At 40.6% G+C, this 12,595-nt stretch overlaps 1 protein-coding gene across 1 annotated transcript in view; it reads left to right on the top strand.

Annotated features, from left to right (window-relative positions):
- LOC126396916 (adhesion G-protein coupled receptor D2) overlaps positions 1–12,595 on the top strand; it is a 106,496-nt gene that overhangs the window by 71,714 nt on the left and 22,187 nt on the right. Inside the window, exon 23 of the mRNA XM_050055288.1 lies at positions 11,154–11,236. Coding sequence (XP_049911245.1) covers positions 11,154–11,236 — 83 coding nt within the window. The remainder of the gene's footprint in view (positions 1–11,153; positions 11,237–12,595) is intronic.

The raw sequence follows: 12,595 nt of genomic DNA, 5'->3' as shown, positions 1-12,595 counted from the left end.
GAGGGTATAAGCAGTGGCACCCCAAAGGGGGGGCCAGGGGGGCCATGGCCACCCAGACACAATTGCTGCTCCCCTCACTGGCCCTCCCTGGCAAAAATAATTTGAGATCTACATCATCTGTCTTTTATGAGGCTGTGGCGTGCTCAGGTCGTGATCGAAGGTAGTTGTATCTTGTGAAACTAGACAACCTAAGGCATCCATTGGTAACAACCAGTTGTCATAGCTTGTCCGGAAGGGGCTAAATCACTGTCCTAAGTAGGTTGAATTTTGGCAAGGGACGAACTAGCATGGCCTTTTTCAGAGAGGTCCCTTGGGCTCTCACCTCAAGATATCTGAATGAAAATGGGTTCTATGGGTACACACGAGTTTCCCCTAAATCTGAGAAAGCCCAGTTGGTCCCAGTAAATTGCTTGTTCCTTACAATCAATGTAGTCCTTCCAATGAAAGCTGTACATTTACATAAGTAAAAGGACAAGCAGCCTCTTTAAAGAACACTGAATCACCCTAACACATGTATGTAGACATTACACATTAAAACACAGTTGTTGTCATTCCTAAATGACTTTTGCTTTTGTGTGCCACTCCAAGATTTTCAGTAGCCCCACTGGCACAGCACGCCCAGTGTCTGGTGTAGTGTCTTCTGTGTTCGGTTCACTCTATCACCACATATGATGAAACTAGAAAAAGAAGAGTGGATATTAACATAGATTTTTATATATTGAGTATTGTATGTCGTGGAGTGTTAGGGTGTGGGTGTGTCACTAGTGAGTTACAGTGCATGTAATGGTTTTATAATGGTATTAAATGGGAAATCACACGGTTTAACTGCTATGTGATTGTACAGTAAATCCTGTGTCAGCAAGGAAATCACAGCTCCTCTCTCACTCTGTTTTATCTTGTTAGGTTCAAACCCTTCAGCACTCTCTTCTTACTCTGACTGTTGTCTCACTTTTCTCATTTCTCTCACCTCCCAGCTGCAGTCTCTCTTTTCTGTCTCTTTCTTCCCCTTTCATTTCTCTTTCTCTGTCTCTCTTGCCTCCCCCTCTCTTCATCTTCTCCCACACTCTCCGTCACTCAGTCTACTCCTCCACAGCCACGTTCCCCTGTTCGGAGTGGGCCGTAGCAGCTTTTATAGCCTGATCAATTTTACAGTGGCTTATTGAATAGCTTTTAATGCCCTTCTTTACTCTCAGTTGCAACACGCAGAGTGTCTGCCGCTCCAGGGCTGCTGTGATGGCTCGCCAGAGAGAGCGAGCGAGAGAGAGACAATAAATTTTAATACATCGTCTCTGGAAAATTACACCTGTTTAATCATTGATTTTTATTGGCTCATCATGATAACATTATCCCAGTGGAGAGGGTGGACAAAAGAGTGGCTCGTAAAAGAAAAGAGGTTGAATTAGTTATGGCATTTTAAAAAGTGGAGTGGACAAAATGAAATGTTGGCACAACCTACTTCCTTTATCCAGTATACAGCGTATTGATTGGTAGTGTAACTGTATGGACAATTTGATGCAGTAACCATTTAAAAAAGGGGAACCTTAAAATACAAGATTAAATGCCAAGTATGACTGTATGTTTCAGCGGCCAAGGAATTTAAAGGGGAAAGACTAATATAATTTATAATAATGCACTGATAAAATTATAATATGGTATGGTAGTATAGTAATAGTGTCATTTTTCGTAAGGGTTTTCAAACATGGTCTACTCTCCACTTGCCTTCTTGTATGGGAAAACATCATTGACATGGCATTCAGGCGACAGCAAAGACAGTGGAGTTAATTAGAGCCCTTTGTTTTGCTGTCAGCCTCTCTAAAACCTGGAGATGTTTCACATAGTAAAATGCATTACCACCGAGTTTATGCAGTTTATTTTATTGCATACAACTACTAATTAAAATAGAATGCATTTCCACCAAGGCACTTGCTGTCTTGTCAGACACATCCTTTATCCTGAAGACGTTGTCTCCCTTCCTCTTCCTTTTCTTCTCCTCTCTTTTGCACTTTATTTGTCTTTGTAGAACTAAAATATTTTCTGTATTTTTTATTACACATTTTAATTCCATGTATTGTTTAAAATATAATTATACAAAATTAAATTGCTAACTTTTAGTTGAAAAAAAAAAAAGATTAAAGAAAGGAAATGCTTTTTTTGTTTGTTTTGTTTTTTGCTTTTTGGACAAAACTTTGCAAAAAGTTGTGGAAAATGACTACTAGTGTAACCGAGCTGCTATTGTATATCTTTAGTTTGGTCTGCTCCGCTCTCTGTGACATCCATCGTGATTTCACCTCAACAACTAGAGTGCAAGAAAGGTGAAATCTGAATGTGTGCGCACGGAGATTTATCGTCTGCATATAAAAAAAAATATCAGGATCATTAAGTCCAACTCTACTGCCATCAAGCTGATGAAAGCTGGCAAACACACAGACTTCATAATGCCTGGTGTGTGTGCCAGTGTGTGTGTGTGTGTGTGTGTGTGTGTGTGTGTGTGTAAGGAATGTGATAAGGTAGATTGACTTCTAATATAAATGGTAGAGGTGTCTAGTGACATCAGTATAGCAGTGCCCTTTGTGTCCCTGCCTGGCAACCTCATTCTCTCCGTGTGTGTGTGTGTCACAGAGGGTAAGAGAGAGATTGTTGTACTGAGTGTATGCGCATGTGTGCAAAAAATATTTATATGTCTTTGTGTTTGAAAGATTGCAATGCAAAACATACAAATACTTACAAATACTATATTAAAGCTCGTGCATGTGTGTTTTTGTGAAGGTCTGTAGGTGTGAGACAGTCAGCAAGGGTTAGTGAGGGAGCAACTCAATGGACCTGCATACATGTGTGTGTATACACAAATTTCTCCATGAGCATCCTCTCTCTCTCTCTCTCTCTTACACACACCACGCATAGAACACACACACATACACTGGGGCAGGTTAGCCCTCCTCCACACCGGCACCTGCTCCGTTGAAGGTGAAAGAAGTGCTCACTTGAGCTCATTGAAAAGTAGATGTGACAGTAAATTTTTCAGGCCCTTGTGAGATGGGAGATCTTGTTATAGCAGTCAGGATGGGGGTCAGGGCAGTGGCTGCTTGATGATTGAGGAAAAGAGAAGTAAATTCATTCTGCTTCGGGCACTTTGTCAAGTGCCAGTAGCTTACTGTTGAGAGCCACTCACCCATCACCGTGTTACGGCCCCAGAGGTCACCTCCACCGCCATAAATCTGCCTCGCCTGCTAAACCTACTGCCTTCCCCCGGCTGAGCACGAGCAGGGAGAGAGGCTGCAGCTGCTACTGCTGCTGCTCCTCATAGTCACTCAAATGAAAAAAAAAGGCAGAGGAGAGAATATAGATTCTCCTTTTGATGCTGCTGATAGTGTAAGAGCAGGACACTGGGCGTGCTGTGCCACGGGGGGATGTGTACGTTTGGACTAATGGTTGTGTTGTGTGTGTGTGAAGGATGGATGGATTGCATATATATTTATAGTGAGGGACATTTTTTGTGTTTTAAAATAGGGGCCTGCATATACCTTTTGTGACTGGGAGCCATACAGTGTGTTTATTGATTTAAAGGGGGTGTTTTTAAAGCTTTGTAAGTTGTTATGTAAGTATTTGCAAGTATTTTTGACCCACCTTAAAAAATAATGATGAACGATATACACAAACATGATGGGGCAGGAAAATGTAACAATGGAAGGCTAATATTGCAATCTCAACACTTCCTGTAGTTGCTTTTCATGTCTTTTTGCCGACAGAGAAATAACTGAATTATATTCTCTATAGTAATATAGTAATTCCCCCGTAACCTCACTCTTACCTGCACAGCATCCTCATCAGTCTACACAAAAATCCACAGAAGAGTGCAGAAAGAAAAGCAGAAAAAAAGGTATTGAGGCGGATAAGTGACAAAAAGGGAGGAATGAAGACTAAGAGATGTGCAAATTAAATAAAGCAAATTATCCGACAGGAAAGAACAAGGAAATTCTGCACACCATCGGAGAGCTAAATTTTCTATCACTCCACAGAACTAAGTAACAGATATAAGCACTTCTTCATCCCTACTGTCGTTTCTCTTTTGAATGCAGGGCAGTGGAAGAGTCAAACTTGGTACTTAGGCGACTCTTTTGGCTGGTTGTTACTCTTGTTATGATCATGTGATGATTGTTGGTGTTGACGATGAAGACGGTGTTGTTGATGTTGATATTGATGGTTGCTGTTGATGACCACTGTTGTCTCAGAATACTGTATTTGGTTGCCCTCACCTCTCCCTGATTGTAGAGTATTTATATTCTTTTGTGTTCTCTTGTGGGTTTTTTTATGTGTGTTTTTTACTTGTTGTGCAACTAATTGCCCTCTAGGGACAAAATAAAGTTGGAGTTGAAAGTGAAAGAACATTAACAAAATTAAGCAGGCAACAGTCAGTGTCTCTCCAACACTATAACCTGTTGCCTCTACCCAGCTGTCTATCATTGCCATTAGACGTTGATAATTGCTTGAATTTAGGTTGTGAGGGTGGGTGAGCAAATTTTAACGACAGGACAATGTCTAATGCCAACATCAATTTGACGTGGAGTACTGACGATAGATAACGTTGATATTTCATTGCTTTTAAGTTGTGTTGTTAAGTTACCAGAATCCAACATCTTCCAGACTCATACCAACATCATCGACATAAAATAATGACATTTAGTTGTATGGTACGGAGAACAAAAATCGTTGTTAACTTCCACAATACATTGTATTCCAACCAAAATTTAACCTCTGTCCGACGTAAGAGTCCAACATCTTTCTGACGTTGACGTCCGTTGCGAGCTGGGTACACAGTCTAGAATGCTTAAATGTTATACAAAGAGTGGCACTATCCTGCATCACACAGTTACGTCCAAAGGAATGACTGCCTTAAAGCATGGTACATTGAACTGTCTGCATTTGCAGTTTTGAAATATTACAATATTTTGTGGTAGCAGCAGCACTTTACACTGCAGCTGTGCTCATATACGTAGTCATTGTTAGCATGCGCACTTCTTAGAAAAAACAAAATGCTGTAATACGCATGGAGCAGTAGGCCACAGTAGTGCTACACCTTTTTTTAAAAGGTGCTGATTTCATTCTGGGTTGAAGCCTGCCAGCACTGGCTGATGCTGAGCCATTTATTTCTGATATGTAAGACCGGTGGTTTGAAGACTCCTTCAGCTATTTTTTTAAGTGTTTAGCAGTGCCAACATGCTCTCTAGACATCAGAAGTTGCTCCAAGACACAAAGAAGGAAATACTCGACTTCTAATACTTACTGAGGATGGAAAATATGGGGGAAAAAGATCATTTATATCATAACTGTTAAGTCAAAAGTTAATCTTTCGGTTCACGAGAGCTTTTGGGGAAACTTTTGTCTGCAACATTAATATCCCAAAAGTTTAAGTGAAATTCCGTCACTTTTTAGAGTGTGGGTAGGACTCAGTTTCTGTTCTGAGCTGCATACTCTTTCATATGGTCATAACCAAACAGACACCAGCCGTACACAAAACCAAAGGGGATCCTGTTCTGTCTTTCTAAATTGATAATTGGTATATCACAAAATTATTCATATCTTTTGCCATGTGCTAACATTTTTCTAGGATGGTGGTAGAGAACTAAAGTCAGAAGACGGAAAAAGGATCTGGTGGTGCGGGTGTCTGTGTGTTTATATGTGCGTGTAAGTGTGTTGTTTTTTTGTACACATGCTTGTCCGCATGTGTACAGATTGCAAGTGATCACTTCTTTGTGAAGTGTGTCATCGTGCACCATAATTACACCTGCCCAAACTACGTGGGTGCATATGTACTCAACTATCCATGTGTATGTATGTGTGTGCACACGCCTTTCAAGCTTGTAGAGTATGAGCACCAGCCTGCTTTCAATATAGCCTCTTATTAGGTGGTGATTATCCTGCCTGCATCTGGCTTCTTTCAGCCTTTGACTGGAAGTTGGAGAGGCCAGGGGCACCCGGGGAAGAAAGGAGTGAAAACTTCCTGAACCCAGCTTTCACCCCCCACCCCTCAACCTCTCAAGGAACCCCCTTATATTCACACTGGTGATTTTTTTTCTATAAACAACAGAAAATTCTGAATTGTGCAGAGAAAAGTGTCGGCTGTGCTCAGACTGTAAATGGTGTTGTAGACGCCACCTTCCTATCGGTATCGTGTGTCTGTCCTGAATTAACCCTGGAATTAATGATTGACGCTTATGAACTCCCAGTTTACAAGTATCCCTCATTTGTACAACAAAAAAGTCTCTCACAAATTTAAAGATATTCTGTGCAGGATTTTCCAACAAAACATAGACTCATGCAGAAGTAACCCCTCTCAGTCATCACTTATGACTTACGAGAAGTGTGTGGTGGTGTATTTTTTGCAGAGACTTTGCCCTCTGTCCGTATTTTCTTTCTTGCTTCTTATTTTCTGTGTTTGGAACGTTTATACTGCCACACTGCTCGGGGCTTTATAAAAAAAAAAGGTAGCATCCAGGTGCCAGACAGTAAGCAGCATGCAAGAGATACAGCGTTGAAAAAGCACAAATACAGCGAGGCAAAACATTAAATGAGATTGAATCTGGGGTTGGCTTTTTTGCTTTTGGCTTTTATGGTATATTGCGGGATTGCCTGCACAAGAATCTCAACATGTGGTGGCTGAGCTCTGGTGCTAACTCCATAAACAGTACTAACAGCAGCAATAGTGCTGACAAAGCTAACACTATTAACCTGGAGGTAACCGGAGTTTGGGCACTATGTTGCTGCAAGACTGTGTCATAATATAGGGTGACCAGATGTCCTGAAATCCAAGCAGTTGTCCCGAATCCCGAATCCTGCCCTAATTGTCCCGAAAATGACACTAGAGCAGAGTCTGGAGTAGTTATTGCCTGATAAAACATTAAAAACTGGTCATGGTAGTTGAGTCGTCCTGCAGCTCCCGTCTGCTGCACATTGGCTGCAGCAGTTCCTACATGAATTATGGGTGTTGTAGTTTTTAAATTGTGTACAGCAGTGGCGATGAAGTAGTAGATGAAGTGAGCGCAAGCTGCAGCCGCGAGGACAGAGAAAGCGCAGGCAGCCACGAGAAGGAGTGATTTGCACGTAACAGTGCAGCCTCTTGTTCTAACTGTTCAAAACTGTTCTACAAACTGATAGGCCTGTAGCGAATGTACCAGGCGTCTTTTATTTTGTTAGCTTTTTTTAAAAAATGAGTTTAAAGGACAAGTGCACTTACATTGATCACTTCCATTAAATAAAACGAGAAATTAGAAAAGAGGAGAAGAGAAGCTTGAAAAAAATTGTTAAAATTAAATTAGGGAACTGATCACAGACGTATTGTCTCTGTGTGTTTTTGCATCTATTGTTGCTTTAATTTGCAGCTATGCTTTTAATGAAGCTGACATGTCATGACAGTTATGCCATGTTTTGTGTTTCGTCTCGCTAGTTAACAGTTTATGTACTTGTCATTGTAGATTCTTATGGTTGCAAAATGCTGTGGAATTGTGTTGGTCCAATTTAGAGACTAGATGACATAACAATACAGTAGCATTTCAGTAGCTATCTTACACAGTGGCTGCGTATGTGTGAGGTCATTGCATTTAATTGGCAACCACAAGGTAGTAGCCGCATCCAGCATGCTGAAATCTCTGACTGTATTGAGGTGAAGACATAAACCCACAGCTTCTCTGAAATTTTGTTTTGTTTTGTTTTGTTTTGTTTTGTTTTTTGCACACAAAAAAATTCTTTGCCTAGATGCCAAATACACAGTCTGTAAGCACTAAGTTTGGTACATATCCTTAGCCTTCCTCTTCATCACAGACACATGTACGCTCACAATTTCCTGTTCCCCTACTCCTACTACTACTAAACGGACATAACACCAGTGGAATATGTAGATTGCAATATCATGATCCAAAAATACTGTGTGAAGCAGAAAAGGGACAAAGAAAATAAGAAGACTAAACAGAGGAAAAAGAAGACGAAATAGATAGTAGACAGGGAGAAAACAGTATGGCAGGATCCCGAGGGCCTGGCCGGGGGCTTTGTAAGAGCCCATACATCAGCTGTCACCCGATGGGCTTCCAAAGAGCCACAACAGAGAAACACAATAGACTGGACAGATGGTCCCAAACAAACTGCAGTGGGTTTGATGCTATTAAAAGCTGTTTACCTCATGCCAGACGCCAGCAAGTGTAGTGGATGCATTGTGTGATCATTTCTGAATGACTGAATATGTGTGTGTCTGTGTGAGTGCGAGTGTGTGGGGGTGTTTGACTACCAGCTTCTGGTGTTTCAACAAAACCCTCTGGTGTGTTTTTAGCCACCAAATGACCATTCGTAGCTTGAGTGAGATGAGTGTGTGTGTGTGTGTGCAGTTTTTTCATAATTAAGATACAATCAAAGACAACACGTGAACAGTTTAATGATTGATTCGCACAAAGTGGACGCCAGCCAACTCCGTAGGCCATGACGAACTTCTGGCTTATAACCAATAACCGGACAAATATAAAACATACCCCCCCACTGCACCCTTCTTTCTCTGTTGCTCCCTCCCTCCCTTCCTCCCATCCTCTCCCCTTCATCTGCTCTCCTAAAGAGCGACTCTGACACCTCAGAATGATGAACTCCTTCAATGCGCTGACCTTTCTCCCTCGGACTAGTCACCCGCCCTCCTGCCCTCTCCCATGTAGATGAGACAGAGACAGATGAAGATATTTTGCAATGTGTGTGCATGTGAGGGTGTCAGTGGGGATGGTGGGCGGGGGGGTGTCGTGCGGTGACACAGTGAAATTAGTTTTGGTGTTGGTGGATGGCGACCGACCCACCTTCAGATCAGCAGTCAACCAGGGAGATTAATCCAGACACAGGAGGCCTGTTGGAGAGCAGTCATGACAGGCCCTGAACGAGAGGAGAGAGACGGGCAGGTAGACAGACAGATGGGGCGGATGGGTTCATGACAATGATATACCTACTGAGATTGTGTCCATATATCTATCTGTGTAACTTGCAGGTTTAACATACAGATTGTTGGACTGCTGGGGACATGAATAATGTAAAGACCAAGTTTCTTTACCAGGAGATGTAAAAATAGCCCAAATTTAGGGTAGTTCAAGATCTCTTAATCATTAGCCAATTTATGAGGTCTTGTGTTGCTTTCCTGGTTGGAAAAACAATCAACCCGATCAACGCTTTTGCAAATGGGACCAGATCAGGACATCCTACAGTCAACAGTTAGATTACTTCTAAGGCCTTGTTTACACACATACTAATACAAAAAAGATTTTTATTTATCCCGTATAAAAAAAATTCCGGGTTTACGCGTTTTGAAAATGATATCCCTGTTTACACAAAAATGGCAGCTTTTTGCTGCAATTAGCATGCCAGGCCAGTAGGTGGCGATACACCATATGTAAAACACCATAGAAGAACGTTCTGCGCATGCACAGTGATTTCTTTTCCTCTTGGCGCTAGTGATAAAAACAATGATAAACTACATTTTAGCCTTATGTAGCATAGTTAGCTGCTATGCACTTAATAATATTGGGCACAGCATACATCTTTGTGTGCCGATGTAGCGGCGACGTTGATGCAGCAGTGCGAAGTTCATTTGTAAGCTCGTAAGTAGTCCCAAAAGTGTAAACAAAATGTAAACAACCCAGCATATATCCGCCATTGTTGTTGTGGTTCCTGGGCGCAATGTCATCATTTTCCAAAATTTCCGTCTATCCTGTTTACACGTGTCCATAGAAACGGATATTTCTAAAAACTTTCACTTTGGAAGCCGTTTTTGATTTTATTTATTTTTTTGTCAAGAAAAATGCTGGTTACGTGTAAATGATAGGCGCAAACGCAAAGATAAATACCCGTTTTCAGAAATATACGGGACCATATAAACAGGCCCTAAGTCACTATTCATAATTAAAATGCATGTTACTGTATAAACAAATTTACCTAGAACCATAGCCCTACAAACATGAGAAACTAGTTGAAGCAAAGTGGGAGGACTAACAATACCTAATCGATTAGCTAAATTTCCTAGTTAGATTGCTAATGGGACCATAATTTAAACTCGCCCTGGTGTCCGTTAGCGATCATCTGGCCTTTTGAAGTGTCCTTGAACAGCCCTCACTGAACCTGCTCAGTCACTGTAAGACAATCTGAACGAGAGCATCAGCTAAGTGCCCGAAATGTAAAATGAGTGTCAGGAGTTGATGAATATGGTATCATTAGCCATGCTTGTCTTGCCTTTTTCGTTTTCCGCTTTAATTGGCTCCAATTTATAATCCTCCACCTTTGGGCCATCCTTCATAATTCTGACTTGTTTCCCTCTATAATTGGTTCAGATCAGTGCATCTTACAGGTCACAGTAAGAAGAGAAATCCTTGGTTCATTTTTATTCTATTTAGCTTGGCTTATGGTTTACATAGGCATTGAAATACCTTTGCTTTGTTAGTCATTTAAAGAGTATTGCTCCATTTCTGCCTTTTTATACCACCCATTTCTTTATTTTGATGTGTGGAATTATTAACATAATTAGAGATTGTTTTTCAAGATTGCAAATAAATGATTTTAGAGGAGAAATCTATATTTTACTCAATGTTTCAGTGATAGAAAATATACCTTAAACTAGCCTTTCCCTCCCCCACTGTCTGGAAATTAACATTCAGCATTGTAGCGATAGGTGTGGTCCATGTCTAGGTGATCATTTAGAAATGACCTGAGTATTAGCAATTTTTGATGGCTTTCATCCAAGTACTTGTGTGTTTGGGGGCGCACAGCACATGCAAATGACTCAACGACATTGAGCTTTTGCTGAATGTTGCTCTTGGATGGTGCCTGAATCATTATCCAGTACAAATAGGCCTATGAAATAGAAAAATTACACCCACAGTGTTGTGTTAGGATTTTTCAGGGGAAATATTTGAGTTGTAAAATAAGCATGCAATTCTGTCATGTCTCATTAACTTCAAATATGTAAATAATGGTCTTTTATATGTTGTTATTCATTGAGAGCTGACTTTACGATAGCCCTGCTCACTTACTCGCTCCAAGCACGTGTCCTTGCGTATGGGCATGTGTATTGGGTTACTTTGCAGTGGAGATGAATACTGTTGGCGGACCTAACTGTATGTGTGTGTGTGTGCGTCTGTCTTCAGGTCAGCTGTCCATGCCGTGTGCTCCAGAGAGAGTAGAAAATCCCTCGAGTCAAACCTCCAAAGGCACTCATCTGCATAGAAAGGTAACTGACTCCTTGCACACACAGTCACACAGCAGAATATATCAGTCACTTTAGTGGGACTTTGAGCTTTGGGTAACAGGGCAGTTCAGGGGGTCAACAGCGGCATTTGATCTTTGACCCGAGGACAAAAACAGACTGAAGTCAGGGGCTGAGCGATTACTGTGTTGGGGTTAACACATTCAACAGCAGCATGTCTGTTAGTCTTCTCACTGAGTTTGTACAGATCCATTTAATTTAATGCAGTTATTGAGCATTTTCTTCTTTTAATGCTGTAGTAAATAAATAAAAAACATGGTAAAGATTTATTCCAACAAAAAAATGTAGCCTTATAAAAATATATTTATTGAAAATTAATGAAAACATATGCAGTCTTAGACCTCTTAAAACTTTATTATTAATTAAATTAAAATAAAATGTGTTTCCCACTCGTGCTTTTTAGTCATCTTTAGTACATTTCATTTCAATTTTATGTTTTTAAATAATATAAATAGAGTTCAAATGATAAAGTTAGTGAATTAATCACTTTTTTAAATTACAATTAACATCAGATAACTTTTTTCTTTTCCTAAACTGCCCTAAACTGGTGTGCTTTTTTAAAATTACCAGATCTCTATGACAAAACTTGCAGATGTCCCTCTGTCTGTGTCTCTTCTCTATGACAAAACTTGCAGATGTCCCTCTGTCTGTGTCTCTCTCTCACACACACACACACACACGCTGACCCTCACACACGCTCACCACTGCTTGACCGACTGCCTCTCCACTGAAATAAATCGAGGCCTCCAACTCCCTGATCACTCTCTGCATGTCCCCGTCCCCCTGGTGGCCAACATTAGAACCGCATCACACATCACCACATAGTTACATTGACTGGTGCTTCATTAAAGTCTTTCCCTTCCTGAATAATAGCAAATCAGATATTACTGAAATACGTGCTCTGTCAAATAAAAGAGCTCTTTATATGAATTGCATTTGCTTTGAGAAAATGTAGTCTTTGCCTTTGTTGATCTAGACAAGAGTTAACGGAGGATCCTTTATGCTTTAGATTTCGTACTCTGTGGGGTTAAGTTTCTTGATCAAGGGCAAGTGGTTATCACTTTACCTTCTGAGGTATTTCAAGTTGATCTATTGATTCATAGCTGGCCACATGTCCTTTTCTTGAAACCTTTCAGTCTAGCTTTTTAAATGAAGTATTTAGCACAATGGTGGAAGAAGATGGACACTTGTAGTTAACTGTCACCGTATATGTCACTATAACACTATATATAAGAGATAACCAACTTCTATTTAAGAACTCTGAACTCTGATTTAAGGGGCTGTTTGAATTTATTTATTCTATTTTTGAAGTAAGAACTCCTG

Source organism: Epinephelus moara, chromosome 10, assembly GCF_006386435.1.
Source record: "Epinephelus moara isolate mb chromosome 10, YSFRI_EMoa_1.0, whole genome shotgun sequence".
NCBI classification, from domain to species: domain Eukaryota; kingdom Metazoa; phylum Chordata; class Actinopteri; order Perciformes; family Serranidae; genus Epinephelus; species Epinephelus moara.
This window is presented reverse-complemented; position numbering and strand designations above follow the sequence as displayed.